Source organism: Mirounga angustirostris, unplaced genomic scaffold, assembly GCF_029215605.1.
Source record: "Mirounga angustirostris isolate CCGP_5_RB_7025 unplaced genomic scaffold, mMirAng1.0.hap1 SCAF_6, whole genome shotgun sequence".
NCBI lineage: Eukaryota > Metazoa > Chordata > Mammalia > Carnivora > Phocidae > Mirounga > Mirounga angustirostris.
In genome coordinates, this window is record NW_026991714.1 from 84,664,345 (window position 1) to 84,680,503 (window position 16,159).

A 16,159-nucleotide genomic window follows, 5' to 3' on the forward strand; every position below is an offset into this window, starting at 1 on the left:
CTTCTCCATCTCCCTCTGCCACTCCCCCTGCTTGTGCGCTCTCTGTCTCCCTCTCAAATAAATAAATAAATAAAATCTTTAGGAAAAATAGTGTTTTCCCCCACAAAATGCATCTTTCTTCTTTCATCACAATTTCCTGAAACTGAAACCTGTTGACTAGACTGTTAGGTATCTATAAGGACTTCTCTCACTGAATTCTAACTGTCCGAATAGCAGGGTGTTATGATGAGAATTGTTGAATGTTCTGGGTTATTTCAGCCCCTGACCTTCATGTTGTTATTAACGAGTCAGTTCTTCAGGGAAGAAGATCATCATCATTCCCTTATGACCATGCTTGCTCACTTTCAAAGCCACACTCTCTGTCTTCAGGCAAGACAGTTGAAATGGAATATTACTTTCCAAGAAGTCCTTCAAAAAATAACAAATATGTACTTAATATATAGTTAAAAGAGATAATTGCTTTGTTTGGGGACTGATCAATATACAGCTTATTGGATGAATATCCTCTCTTACCATCTACAAGTTAATTTGTCAATATCCGTATGTAAACATTTTAAATACTTCCCTTTTTGATTAAATTGTCTGCTATGAATACCTTTCAGAATCCACAAAACTGGATGTGATATTTTTTTCTAGAAAATTTTCAGGACTGTTTCTGATTTAGAATCAATATTCAAAAGAAAAAGTGCAAGATTCAGAAAGAAAATAATAAAGGCCCATGAAGGCTAAATGTTGTAATGTTTTTAAAGTAAGATTAAAATATTTAGATTTAAAAAATGAGGGGCGCCTGGGTGGCTCAGTCAATTAAGTGTCCGACTCTTGAGCACAGCTCAGGTCTTGATCTCAGGGTTGTGAGTTCAAGCCCCACATTCCACACTGGGCGTGGAGCCTACTTTAAAAAAAAAAAAGAAAAAAGAAGTTAACCCCAGATGATTACTTAGAGTTTCCCCAAAAACACAATGGAATAAACTTTGTTTTAAATGACCTTGAATAGCATTTTTTCTTGTTTAAAAAGTAGATAAATAAACTTACGTGTTGGTCAAAGATCTAGAAAGGCGATTCTGAATTCTGTTTACATCTTACTTTCTATGTATCTTTTTGTCTTTATCCGTATGCAAAGTGGTTCAAAACTCCACCCTAAGATTATTATGTAAGTGTGTTGATTCAGGTGCCTGAAACTCTCAGTCTGTGGTAATCTGTTGATAATACAGATGGATTTTGAATTTGCAAAGAATCATTCTGCTTTTCAAAAGGTGAATAGCTGTATGATTAAGAGGGGTTCAGATGTCATAGTTTTAAACATGTGTCAGCACATAATATACAGTAAGAGATCACTTTCATTCTCCATCGTTTTAATCATCTGACTGCACCATTGCATTGCCTGCTGCAAAGGGAAGAAAATTAATTACATCATTCAGGGAAAGAAATCTTGAACATTTTTTGTTCTCATTTCCATATTAAGTCAGTTCTGTTTCGTGGTGTTGAGTTCTGGAAGATCAGGTGCCCAAGAATCACTTCAGAATTAACGGTAAACCCACACACACACAACGGGGCAAGGAGAGCTGTTAGTTAGCTCGTACCCCTCAAATAATGGCACCCACACCTGCCCCCAGCTGCACCTCCAGCTTCTGGCCTCCTCCGCTCACCTGTGCTCCACCCCATCCGTGGCGGGTCCTCAAAGTCAGTATCGTGAAGGCCAGCATGTTGGGGAAAGGGCAGGGGGGAGGCACAGGGGTGAGAGCAGATGAGGAGACCCCTGAGCATTCAGGCCACAGACATGGGTTGGAAAGTGGCAGGAAGAGTGCGTGGCGAGAGAGCAGAGTGGCCGCCAAGACACCCTGGTGGCTGATAGTTGGGTGGTCTGTTGTGGGCGAATGAATTGCCTTTGGAAGAACGACCTTGTAAGTGTCACGTTGCTAACTTTCGCAGTTGCCTGACTTGTTTTTATCCTCCACCTCTGTTTTCAGCTGATTCTACAGGAACTCACTCCCTCTACACCACATATAAAGACTATGAAGTTATGTTCCACGTGTCCACCATGCTGCCCTACATGCCCAACAACAGACAGCAGGTGGGTCCTCCCTCCGCATTCTAGATCTGAGCTCAGCCGAACGATGGGCTTCGTGCACTCAGAATTGGGAAAGCATCATTGGGGTGTTTTGTTTTGTTTTTTTTCCCCTTCAGTGGCATGAATAATTTTTGAATCTTTCATTTGGAAGTAGTTGGCCTTTAAAAGGGAATATTTTTGCATAGTTGTATTGCACTTTTTCCTTATAAAACTTGGAAACTCTTCCACATGCACCTTTATTGCTTGCTAGGCAAAATCTTAAAATCTTAACGGAAACCAGCGTCCACTGTGTTCATTATAAAGAAGCCAACGAGGTAAGCTGAGCTCAGGTTTCTGAATGCGGGTAGATAACTTATTTATAGAAAATACTGTAAGAACGGATCTTATAACTTATTTGTGGCATGATTCAGTTTTAGTGATTTGATTGTATTTGGGTTAAATCAGGAGTTAAAACAAAGTTTGTTTTTATGTCTAGGAAGTTTAGCTCTGATGTCATTTAACTGCACTCTTTTGCTATAAAAATACATTAGCCCACCAGGGACTGCATAGCAATTGGTCAGTAAGAATTTGTTGAATGAGGGGCACCTGGGTGGCTCAGTCGTTAAGCGTCTGCCTTCGGCTCAGGTCATGATCCCAGGGTCCTGGGATCGAGCCCCGCATCGGGCTCCCTGCTCTGCGGGGAGCCTGCTTCTCCCTCTCCCACTCCCCCTGCTTGTGTTCCCTCTCTCGCTGTGTCTCTCTCTGTCAAATAAATAAATAAAATCTTAAAAAAAAAAAAGAATTTGTTGAATTAAGCTTAATCACAACAGAGAACTTTTCTTCTCTCTTTTTTTAATGCTCATGAAATTCAATGAAGGTAGTCATAATACACCTTTTGCAAAGAAACCACTTGCCCCATTGCCATCACTAATTGCAAGAACCGCTTTTGACCTTCCAGCTGGGATTGGGATTAGCCCAGCTCTCCACAGTAGGAACAGCTCCTCTTTCCTTTTTCCTTCTCGTTGCCAGCTGGATTTTCTGGCCATTTATCTAATACTTAAGCTCAGTCCCTTGTCCTTCCTGAATGATCTGCAGTGTTTTCTAATAATCAGATTTCTTCCCACTACCATCAGAAAATCTACCTTTTGATCACATATCTGTATGTTTTTTTTTTTTTTTAAGATTTTTATTTATTTGAGAGAGAGAGAGAGAGCACAAGCAGGAAGCAGGGGCAGAGGGATAAGCAGACTCCCCGCTGCGCAGGGAGCTTGATGCAGACTTGATCCCAGGACCCTGAGATCATGACCTGAGCCAAAGGCAGATGCTTAGCGACTGAGCCACCCAGGCGCCCCTATATCTGTGTGCTTTTTTAAGAGGTAGAGTTACAATCACTAGATCACATGTATGTATTTATATGTTTTAACCTAAAGGATTTCTAGCTCTTAAAAAAAATTTACTTGGAATAATGCCAAACAGATTCACTCACTATTAAGAATCTTAATTTAGACCAGAGCAGTTGTCCAGCAGTTACTTGTGAATCATTCAGTAATTAAACTCTGTGTGAGTCGCTGCTCGGAAAGCTGATAGGACTTACTGAGGCCAAGAAGTCTGTCAGTACTTTAGTAGAAGTAGAGCTGGTGCCTTTTGACCCCAGTTACTGAGTATTCAAACCACAAAGCCCTTCCAACTCCCTAATTACTTGAGCCATTGGACTCCAAACTGGACTGGCCCCCATCATTTCCCATATGGCAACCTCTGGAATTCTAACGTCTGCTGAGCTTTGCTGTTAGCAGAACTCAAACCAGGCTCTCCCTGACTCCTTTTGGTTGCATGGTGATTAAAATCCGTGGGTTTATGAGTTCTCTATACCTGATTTTTTTTTCACTGAAACTATCGTTAAAGTCCTACACACAAAAAAGTAGATGGATGGATGGAGGTTGGGGAGTGGGGGATGGATGGGTGTTTTAAGCTTCCCAAACTGGAAATTAAAAAAAAAAAGTGTATATATATATATATATTTTATATATTTTATATATTATATATATTTATTATATATAAATATTATATACTATATATTATATAAATATATATTATTTATATAATATAATTAAATTATAAATATATAATATTTATATAATATAATAATAATATATAATATATAATATATTATTTATATAATATATATAATATATATAATATATAATATAATTTATATAATAATATATAATAATAATAATATAATATAATAATAATATTAATATAATATTTATATAATATTTATATAATATATATATAATATATAATATAATATATAATATATATTATTTATATAATAATAATAAATAATATTTATATAATATAATTATTTATATAATATATATAATATATATTTTATTTTATATATTTTATATATATAATATATATATTATATTTTATATTTATATATAATATAAAATATAATAATAAATAAAATATAATAAATAAAATAAATAAATATATATTATATATAAATATATAAATAAATATTACATATAAATATTATATAAATATAATAAATATTATATATTTATATATATATTACATATATATATATATACACCCTGTAAACTGATACATTACAGACTCTGTAGCTTAAAGACTTACTTGGTTACCTCTTGGTTGTTGTTTTTTTAAACTTGAGTGAGAATCCATGACATTGAGTAAGTTTTGCTGATGGATTAGAGGTAGAAAACTGTAAAATTGTTTGTTTTGTTTTTTTAGAGTGCTCTTGTTGTGTCTGGAATATATATGATCCTACATATGGTCCATTGGGAAATCTATGTGCGAAACACTATGTGGGCAAGTGTTCATGATATAAAGGGGTTGGTAAAGAGTGGAGGTAAGAGTCAGTGGACATATTCTGAACTTGCCACAGCCAGTCACTTGCCTTGTACCTTTGGGTAAGATCTTAGCCGCTCAAGAAATCACATAATTATGTAATGAGGACCCGGTTCGGAGGGCCAGCAGTGGCTACTTGGAAAACTGTGTTAAGGATTCTGGGGCCGCACCTGGGCTCAGAGGTAAAAAATGTTGGATTTTAGAGATACTTTCTACAGGTTTGGCAGTGGGTAGATGTGGCATACATGATACTTGGACTAGACAATCCACAACATGCCCCTCTTAGTGTCTGATTTCTTGTGATTCTGGAGCCCTCTTTGAGGCTTCGTGCTTCTAGGTGGAAAAACAGCTTCAATAGAAAAATGTAGTTGTTAACAGAGCAAGAATTCTGGAGCCATACGGTCTGGATTTGAATCCCAGCTGCCAGCTTTGTGACCTTGGGCAAAATTTTCTATGCCTTAGTTTCCTTTATCCCTGAATGCAGGGACTTTGATCTCGTTTCTTCATCGAGGTGTCCCTGTGCACCCAGAACCCTACCCTGAACATGGTAGGCAGGCAGTAAACATTTGCTCAAGGAATAAATGAAACTTTTGTAGACGGTGGCTGGAATTAGATGAGCTAATACATATAAGGCACTTAATGGTGCCTGGCACAGAGTGTGCTCAGTAAGTTTTAGTTGCTGTTACTATTTCATCATTTATTAGATATAAAGTGCAAGCACTTTAAATGACTTAATTTGCATTTTATTTTCCTATTCCCAATCCTAGAGCTCTGGCATAAGAAACTAAGGCCTAGATAGGTAAAGAAGTAAGGGGCTAATTTATCAATAAATTCAGAAAATTGTCTTTACTTCGGCATTTAATATTTTGCTAATCCTGGGTTGTTACCAGAATATTCTGTTTGTAGATAAATGTTGCCACTGTGCAGTCTTGGAACATGTGCTCTCCAAATTTGTTATGGGTGGTACTGGCCCTTTGGACATCTCCCACCCACCCCACCCATGCCTGCAGATTATGTGAATACCAGGGGTAGAAATGTCTGAAATGACCACCTGGGCTCCTGAGTGAAGTTTGAGGCCACAGAACTTAGCAAAGTTAGCTGGCCTGTACATGAATGGTGCCTATAACCTTGGCCTCATTAGCACCATGGTATTTGTGACTATTTAACTGGTCCAGACTCGTCCACATCAGATATAATTTCTTGTGTTTGTTCTTGTAATAAATCAAGCTGAACGCTGATTCCAAGACATATTAAAAGTCTTTAGAGAGTTTACCACTGTTGCAAAAGAGTTCGGTGTTTGGAATGTATGACTCTTACAAAGAAAACCTAGCCAGCTCCAGGGAATGATAAGAGAGCCTGCTCTAGGAGTGGTTTCTCTCTTCCCTGAAGACCCATCAGTCTCTCTGGGCCAGTCTGGCAGTCGGATCCCGTTTCCCAGGGCTGTCTCCCCCGTGTGCTTCCCCTCTGCTTGTCCAGTAGACGAATCATAGAGCAGCCATCATGGGATGTTATCAGTGGGAGAACGCCACAAGTCAGCTTTAGATTTCACTTGGGCAGAGAGACCTTTTCTTCAGTCTAAGTATATAAAATGGATAAAGGTAGCATGGTGCCTGGCACACAGTAAATTATGATTTTTTTAAGTGCAAGCATAAAGTTAGAGCTGCTGTATTTGAAAGGGGTGTCCAAGCCCCCAAGAGGTCCCTAAGGAATAAGGCCAATCTCCTAGGTCTCTGAGATTCGGTTTGAGGAATACTGGTATTAGCCTAAGGGCAGACTTGACCTCTACAGAGGTAATGGAAACACAGCTTGTTAGGGAGAGCCAGGCTGGAACCCTTTCTCTATGTAATTTGGATAGATGGCCAACCTGTCTTAAGGGGTTTGTGCACTTCTGTGAGTCCCTAATTGGAAGTGCTAAGAAACCATTCGTATACAGGAGGAATCTACCTCATTAAGTGCTGTATGAGCAGGTCCTGACTGCACTTGGATTCACTTATAAATAATAATATGGAATATTTTGGGAGAATAAAATGCTTAGTCAGCTTTCCATGATTAGATTTATCCCCAGGCCATAAATAGGAATGTGTACTTATACAGGATAATAAGCATGATTGCTTACAATAGGGTTGGTCCTGCCAGATATCAGAAATACTTGTATCTCCATAATCCTCTTATCTTCACTTTGTTATTAAATCATTAAAAGTCTGCATTCTTGGTTTATTTCTATTTCTCCATTTGCAGAAAATTCAGCCTTGCTTGCTTAACTGGTTTGTACATTTATGCTTCCAATTGGTAAAATATATGTTTTATATTAAATATTTTACATAGTATTTTTATATTGGTTATATAAAGTAAGTCCACGATGAATCCTTGAAATGGCAATTAAATTTAGTATGATCTTGCTGATCTGAGATAAGAGCGTTTAACCTAGCTTTCACTTTTTTTGTGGGGAGTGGGTAGGCAAGGCTTTCCCTCTCTGAATATAGATCTTACGAATTTATGTGGTCATGTGTGTAGATTTCCCCCTCATTCTTATTAGACTCCTGATCTCCATTCACATTTCTACTTTCCACAGGAAACTCTAGATAGCTCTTAAAAATCAAAACAAAACTCTAACCCCTGGTGTTGAGTCTTGAGTAATGAGTACATGAGGGTGTGGTGTGTGTGTGTTGTGTGCATACATGCAGAATTAGGAAGGTCTCTGAAGGGGTAGAAGCTGGCCCTCTGTGTGAGGGGGAGAAATTTCCAAGCAGGGGGGTAGCAAGTGCAAAGTGCCTGTAGCAGAAATAGCTGGCCTCTTGAAGGGACAAGGTGTATGTCTGGGAGGGGTGGGGTGGGAGAGGTCAGAGGGGTGGGAAGGATACGGTCAAAGGAGTCTTGGTCAACCCTATTCCTACCGACAGGACTTCAGATTCCAACCCACGGACTAAGATCCAGAATTTGTGATCGGTTTTCATGGGGATACATTTAATTTTTTGCTCAGTTCTGGGCTCATCTCTTTGAAGTACAGAATATATAAGATACTCATTAAATTATGCAGTTTTCCCTTTGAAATCATGCTAATTTTTACATATTTGTTTCTTAAGACAGGAGACTCTGGAGATCAGCCTTTTCTAGTTTCAAATTAAACTTTCTCTTCACTAATTCTGACTCTTAGAAACTTGTGAACCACATCCACCTGTATTTCTTCCATAGTGGGCAGGCTGCCCCACCTCCCCTCCAGAATGAGGTGCTAAATGCTTTTTCTACCTTACTATGCTAAGAAAAAAGTAACAAATGAGCCTGTTTGCATAGAGGCTAATAGATCTGACCTAGCTCTACTTTATGTCTCCGCTGATCCAAGTGTGGCTCCCTGACCGTTTTCACTCGCTTTTGATTGTTGCATCGAGTTAAAACGGGTCCTGTGAAGCCCTGAAGTTTGGTTAGGGAATTGAGAATAAACCCAAAGGTTGCTGTTTCTGTCGCATCTGGATGCTTTTTGTGTGCAATTGGGTGAAGAATCACATTTCACTTTTCTTGTCGTAACAAGAACTTATTCCTGTTTCGCTGCTTGAATCAAGCGTTGGAAGTTTCGTAGGACTGACTATGTGAATCTGTCTAACAGTATTTATTGACTCATTCTTACAGTCAGAGACTCGAAAAGTGGTGCTCTTGGCCCTGAAAAGTGTTAGGAACTTCACGTCTAGAAAGGAGTTAGCGCTAGAAGCCATTGTTCCTTAATTCCCCCAAGAGATAATGCCAGAGGTGTCTTGGTAATCCAGGCGCTTTCCTTCATATCTTGCCAGGCTGCCGTACCCTTTCCCCTCCAGCTCCGGACTCTGATGACACAGCATCTCACCGGCCAGTTAGAAGAAACACATAACTAACGACGAAAGAAAATATTTACCTTTAGATAAGAAGTCTGAGAAATTGCTTAGGTTATTTAATGTTTGGCAAAATCCTGGAAAACAGTGAAAAATATTTCTGTTCACTTTCCAGATGTTATTTTTCTTTAGCCTCTAAACAAAGTCAAGCATCCCGTTAATGGACAAGGTGTTCAGTTTTCTTATCTTATTCTCCTACAAAGAGCTTCAGATTTTGCTCTTAATGAATCTCCTTATTCCCTGCTCCTCCCGCCCCATGCACTTTATTGTTTTGCCAAGTACATTTGTGACCCTGGTTCAATTAACTAGACTATTAAAAAAGTTTTTGGCCCATTTTACAAAGCCAAAGAATATGCTTAGAAAGGGACATGTCGTTGAGGGAAAACCAGCTTTTTAAGTGGTGCTTTCAGTATTCCAGTGGTCAACAAGTGTAGGACTGGACCCAGTGTCTTCCTTCTGGACAAAGAGCAAATGGATGGGCACAGTTGTCCAGTTGGCTGTCGCTCCTTCAACAGTGAGGAAGCACAGACTAATGGGTTCATGCCTGCCCCACGCATGTAATTGAGAGGGCCGGCCAAGGTGAAGTGTAACACAGTGGCCACGTAGGAGGAGGGGCTGCAGAATTCAGTGCATGGCCTTGGCCATCGTGAGCGCCATCTTCCTCCTGTCGATCTGAGAACTCTTGTGTTTCGAGGATACTGAGTCATGTGTAGAGTCAGCGGTTGTGTGCCGTGTTCAACAGATATGCTAAACACAGTGTTAGGTATTTAAGGTACATTTTCTTTAACTTTTCATTTGCTCCTGACTTTCCCTTGTCCTATTATAGTATCTGGGAATCCTGTGTTTCACTGATTGTGGAAATGAGGGAAGAACATCTTAACCTAGTACAATTTCCAGCTCGTCTATTGATGTTTGTTGTAGATATATATGCTTCCGTTTTCTTTTCTTTTTTTTTTTTTAAAGATTTTATTTATTTAACAGAGAGAGGCACAGTGAGAGAGGGAACACAAGCAGGGGGAGTGGGAGAGGGAGAAACAGGCTTCCCGAGGAGCAGGGAGCCCGATGCGGGGCTCGATCCCAGGACCCTGGGATCATGACCTGAGCCGAAGGCAGACGCTTAAAGACTGAACCACCCAGGTGCCCCACCCGTTTTGTTTTCTTTATGTGAAATATTTCTCGTGGTTATCATCTGTGTCCACTATAGTAAGGGGAAATAATCACACAGTGTATAGGACCTGGTTTGCTACTCATTTTTTTTTTTTTACATGCATCCAAAACAGCACATTTTAACTTAAATATTTAGCAAACATTTTTAAAGCTACAGATAGCTCATTGGGCCTGTATTAATGTGTATGAATATATGTTTCAAAACTTCACCCAGACAGGAAGGCGACTTTTCTGTGTGTCTGACTTTAACCTTGGTGATTTAAATGGGAGTTTTTCAACATATGAATCGGTGATTTAACTGGCATATCAGAGAATTCTGGAAGAAGGAACATTTCATCCCCAAGTTCCCAGACCTTTTATCGTGCTAAATCACAAGTCAGGGGCCTGACGATGAAATCCTCTTTGTATCTGGGTTGAAAAGGCTTTAAGAGTTGAACTCAATGCTCTCTACAGTGAGGTATGTTCTGTAGGTGCCAAATAAATTTAAGAGCAAGCTCGTTGTCTTTGTTATTGCTAGTAAAGAGAGATTTACTACCTGAGATTATCTCATTCCTGCAGTGACATCACCAGCTCCTATAAAGATTATTGTATCTATTAAAACTGAAGATCACAAACTTTGTGAGCACAGATACTATGGTTTTACTTGCATCAACTTAGAGGGTGCTTTGTGTATGGGTTTATCGACATATATTCAGAGGTGCAATCACGGTTTTATTGCACAACGTGATGTGGCTAGGATCCTGTGTCTGCACCACTCATTTATGCCTTCAGCAAATGTGGACTGGGTGTTGGCTATGTCCTGGGCAGGCCATTAGAAACAGAGAAATCAGGGGCGCCTGGGTGGCTCAGTTGGTGAAGCATCTGTCTTCGGCTCAGGTCATGATCTTGGGTCCTGGGATTGAACCCCATGTAGGGCTCCCTGCTCAGTGGGGAGTCTGCTTCTCCCTCTCCCTCTGCCTCTCCCCCCGTCGTGTTCCCTCTCTCTCTCTCTTTCTCTTTCTCAAATAAATAAATAAAATCTTAAAAAAAAAAAAAAAGAAACAACCAAATCAGAAGTCAACAGGACCTTTCTCCTGCCCTCCCAAAGATGATGGCCCGATGTGGGAGAAGTAAATCAACAGTTAGCACGGTTCTGTTACAACTGATGCACTGATGTATGGGTGGATTGCCAGTGTAGGCTTTGCAGGGAGGTTTCTTCCAGGTGAGGAGATACCTAAGTTAGAGCCCTGAGTTGTCCAGGAGCAAATTGGGGTGACGGGACCGTTCTGGGCAAAAGGAGAATGAAAAGTGAAAGTTCTGTTAAAATGTTGCTGCTCTGGGGTTCCTTGTCTTCTGCCACATTTGTAATGTAAAAGATTATATACCATGGAGTTTCCCAGCCGTTAATCTGGTAGAATTCTAGTTTCTGAATCACATTTGAAAGGCTAGATTTCAGTTAATCAGTTTGAATCTATTAGCCACCGAAGTAACAGTCTTTCCGTGTTGCTATTGTATACAGGCCTGTGGGGGAGCACCAGACACTGGTTAAGGCCCTAACACACTGGTGTAGGATTTTAGCAAAACCGTACCCTCTCTTTCACTCTGTCTCCCTGCTTTAAGTTGAAGAGCTTAAACTATAAAATTCCTGAAAGCAGGGGTAGGGGCGCCCGGGTGGCTCAGTCAGTGAAGCGTCTGCCTTTGGCTCAGGTCATGATCCCGGGGTCCTGGGATCAAACCCCACAGTGGGCTCCCTGCTCTGTGGGGAGACTGCTTCTCCCTCTGCCCCTCCCCCCTGCTTGTGTTCTCTCTCTTTTTCTCTCAAATAAATAAATAAAACCTTTAAAAAAAATTCCTGAAAGCGTTTTGAGTGCTAACATCCTATTCTATCAGGGTACGAAAGCTCAAGGTGAGAAGGAGTTGAATTCTAAAGTGCCAGAGATTAACTGCGTCAGGCATGTCTTTCCATATATGTTTCGGACGCAGCCCATTTTGCTTTTCCTGTGTCCCTTTGAGGAGCACTGACTTTCAGAGAGTGGCTCTTGCTTTCTGAATCAATCCTTTACAATGGACAGAGGAGCGGGTTGTATATGTTGCCATATTTTGTCTTTACGGAAAACCGCGTTTGTAACTCTGTGTGTGTCCTCTTTCCTGACCGCAGCTTCTGAGGAAAAGGCATATCGGAAATGACATTGTGACCATTGTCTTCCAAGAGCCCGGAGCACTTCCTTTCACTCCAAGAAGCATCCGGTCCCATTTCCAGCACGTCTTTGTCATCGTCAAAGTGCACAACCCGTGCACCGAAAATGTGTGTTACAGGTGAGCCAGCAGCCCCTGGCCTTTCATTCTGTTGGGTACATTCCAACAGCACACCTTCTCCTGAAATATCTTTGTTTTCCAATTATTACCTCTAACCCCATCATTATCTTTTTTTCTCCTTTTTCTATTATATTTCCTCTGTCTTCACTCAGCTCCTCTCTGTACGGAATAATTGCCTCCTTCCCCTTTTGAACAGCGAAATGCCTAGCAGTTCAAAATTGTAGATTACGCATTTCCTCAATTTTCCCCTTAAAACCTGCATCCAACCGCTGCCGGAACCAGAGCTTAATTGATACCAGCCTCGGAGGTGGCTGATGTATGTGGCCGTTTCAGTTCTCCCCGAGCAGAAGTAATGGCTTTAGTGGGAAAACACTGCTTCTCATCCAAGATCTTGGAAACCCTCACTCCCGCAGGGCTCCTGAGACCAGAGTTGACGCTTGCGTCGGTGATTTCCGAAGGCCATACGTGTGCCTCGGAATCCCAAGCCTGTTTCTCACCGTTTCCTCTCCCCTCCCCACAGACTCTTCCGGAGGAGGTGGCTGCCACTGGAAGATATGCCTTGTGGGGTAAAAGGGGGCAGGGGCTGTCTGACCTGGGTTTAGAATCCAGCTATGCTGCTCCTGGCGCTTTGTACAAGTTACTTTAGTACTTTTTGGAAACATTCATTCGTTCTCTTAAAGTTGAGAATAAGAGTACCTACATCAGCATGTAGAATAAATAGCAGAAATTATGCAGAAACACCTATTAGAGTCCCTGGCACTCCCCGAAGGTTATTTCCCTTTATCATCCTAAAACAGTAAGTGCTGTTTCAGCCACCTCCTGGGCCGAGGGGGGGCGCATGTGTGTGTGCTGGGAGGGATCGGGGAGACGGGGAAGACTGTAAGGCGTGCTCTCCTAAAGGCAGAGACACTAGTCTGTGTGTTAGATGTTGCTGGTTTATATCCCCACCGCACGCCCAGCCCATCTCAAAGGAACACAGAGTCTATAAACTGGTAGTTCTTAGCCCGAATGTTGCCTCACAGCTTGTTCAAATGGGCTCATTCTCCAGCCCCACTGTGCGGTACACGGATGTCACAGACCTAAAATTGATCCGAGCATCTGATGCGTTTTCCTCCCCTGAGTCACATCTGGGCAAAAGACCACTGGCCTGAATGCTCAGAACTGCTTTAAAAAAAATGATATTTATAAAAAGCATAACGTCTCTTCTCTAGCAAGGTTGGTTTAAAACAGATAATGTTGGTACAAACATGGTAAGTGGGATTATTCTTCTGAGATCTCACCCGATGAATGGTAATTATGAAGAATGATCTTAAATGAACCTTCCTAATGGATTGGAAACTTAAGCCTAAGGCTTTATGGAATTTGGTGTCACTTTATTGGCCGCTCTTTTTAGGTCAAATCAAGTATTTTTAATTACTTTCCATTTTAGTTTACTTATATCACGAGGCAGTGCATGAGCACCAGAAATTTTAAAGTTATCAGTAACATCTATTTTCATTTGTTTCAGGTTTTCTGGTTTTAATAAAATTACTATGGAGGGATGTTGAAACCAGTATTGGACTAGATGTAGATCTTACCTATAAAAAAAGGAGACTGCGTCCTGTTTTCTATGATAGGGGATAGCATTATGCAAATCATTCGACTGTGGAATCGTTGGTTTTTAAGAAACCACATTGTTATCACTAAATTACCGTTTGCTAATGAGATTCAAATATAAAGTCAGTAGAGTGCCTCAAATTTTGGGAAGTGCCTCATAAGCATTCATATTGATCACTTAAAAACTTCACATGAGCATTCCTCAACAAGTCAGTAATAATCTTCTTGACTACTGTAGTCAAATCAATTCCATAACAGTTATTGAAGCCATATTAATTCTATCCCATGGAATAAGGTTACAGTGCTCAAATTTTCCAAAAACACCTTATATGGCTCTTTCATATGATACTCCTCAAAACCACTATGGAGCTCTACCAGTGACAAAGTAAATTCTTTAAAATAATTTCCAAGGAAATGATAAAATATACTCCAGGTCCACTGTTCTCTAAATTGCTATGTCTTAACCGGTGGATGCATCTTGAAGAAGACTAGAAGGATCACATGCACCTCAGGGAACCCCCACAAATCCTGTTGGGTTAAGGTGACCCCCTCTGATAAAAACTGTCATGGTTGGCAAGTCCAGAAGTGTAGACGCGCATGCTCTCACCTTCCAGAGGTAGTCTGAGGCACCTCCCCTGGATGCAGAGTTCCCAAGAAGTAAGGCTGGGTCTCCTTGAGCCTAGAGAGAGATAATGAGGCACATCCCCAAAGCTCCAAGTATCAGCATTGTAGTCTGAAATCTTAAAAAAGCAAACTTAACTAATTGCCTCCTTCTTTATACAGGGTACTTTAATTTTACTAGCAATAGCTATTGTAGAGCTAACCTTGAGGAATTTATGCGTTTGTATACTTTCCAACATAAACTCTTTGCAAAGTGTGTCCCATGGTAACCGAATGAGTAAACTGTTTGCTGTGTAGGCTTGGTAGGAAACTGTCGATTAAGAATGAGTGGTATCTGCTGAAAGTGATGGCTTCCCTTCTTGAAGATTTAATACGTAGTCCCTCCTGACGAAAGTTAGATGATAGTGTTAGACCAATGATGAAGATGATGATTGTTTGTGATACTAATAATGATAAAGCAGTTTGCATAATGATAGCTTTGCGTGCAGTATTTGGTTTCATGCTCACCATGGCCTTTTGAGAATGGCACTGTCTAACCTCCACGTTACAGATGAGGAGACTGAGGCACAAAGGGATTAAGTCGCTAGCTCAGAGCCTTTCAGCAGGAGGTGGAGCTAGAATCCCAAACAGGGCAAGGCATCTGCTCATCACCTCTTCGCTCTCCCAAAACCCTGTAACTTGCATATCAGGGAGTGTTCATCTTTGTGTTATTGTTTTCAGTGGAGGGTCTTATATTTAGATATGCCATCAAGTTATTTGGGTAAAATAAATTCTGAGGGGCACCTGGGTGGCTCAGTCACTTAAGCGTCCCACTCTTGATTTCGGCTCAGGTCATGATCTCAGGGTTGTGAGATCAAGCCCTACATCAGGCTCTGTGCCCTGTGGGAAGTCTGCTTGAGATTCTCCCTATCCCTCTCCTCCTGCCCTTCCCCCCACTCATGTGTGCACGCATTCTGTCTCTCTCTCAAATAAATAAATAAAATCTTAAAAAAAAAAAAAAAAAAAGGAATTCTGAAACATATTCTTGTTTCAGCCCATTGGGAATCATCTAAATCTGGCCAAGGAATATTCCTCTGACCTCAGTTCTGTTTGAAAGAATTATGTAAACTTCTGTAACCAGAGATCTCTAATTGATCTCCATTCCATAATACCATAGTAATCCTGGAATAGCCAGACCTAAATTCTGGCTGCTTTTCTTGTTCAACTTGGATCTGAGATACACAGGATTTCAGCTGATCAAGAAGTTATACTGTACATGGTGGAGGGAATGTCCAGTTCGATATTAGGGTCAGTAATTTGGGACAAAAGCAATTGCCCTTTTATAAGGTACCTCTCTCTGACCACTATGGAGCTCTATAGTGAGAGCTTTTTTGGAACATATTTAGATATAAAAATTTTTCTCTGATGCTTTGGCTTAAGTGCATATAAGCCACAGTCAGAGTCGCTTGAGATCCATAGAGCTAAGTACACAAAAGTAATCCTGCAAGGTGTCAAATGAGATTGGGCCTCCTGAGCCTTCTGTGGGTAAAAGTCTTCCAGGAAACTGTGCTCATTACTGGGGGAAAAAAAAAATTAGGGGAGGTGATCACATGAGTTTAGTGGGATGGCAGGTCCCAGTGCATGGATAGGCCACCTGAGCTCGCTGACCGGTGTAGTGGAAAAGCAACAAGGTGTGGTTAGCCTCATCACAAGTCCA

At 40.7% G+C, this 16,159-nt stretch overlaps 1 protein-coding gene across 8 annotated transcripts in view; it reads left to right on the forward strand.

Annotated features, from left to right (window-relative positions):
• SIPA1L2 (signal induced proliferation associated 1 like 2) overlaps positions 1–16,159 on the forward strand; it is a 216,828-nt gene that overhangs the window by 139,639 nt on the left and 61,030 nt on the right. For all 8 annotated transcript variants that reach the window (XM_064594625.1, XM_064594628.1, XM_064594624.1 and 5 more), the window contains 2 exons: positions 1,968–2,071; positions 12,089–12,246. In XM_064594625.1, the coding sequence (XP_064450695.1) occupies positions 1,968–2,071; positions 12,089–12,246 (262 nt within the window). The remainder of the gene's footprint in view (positions 1–1,967; positions 2,072–12,088; positions 12,247–16,159) is intronic.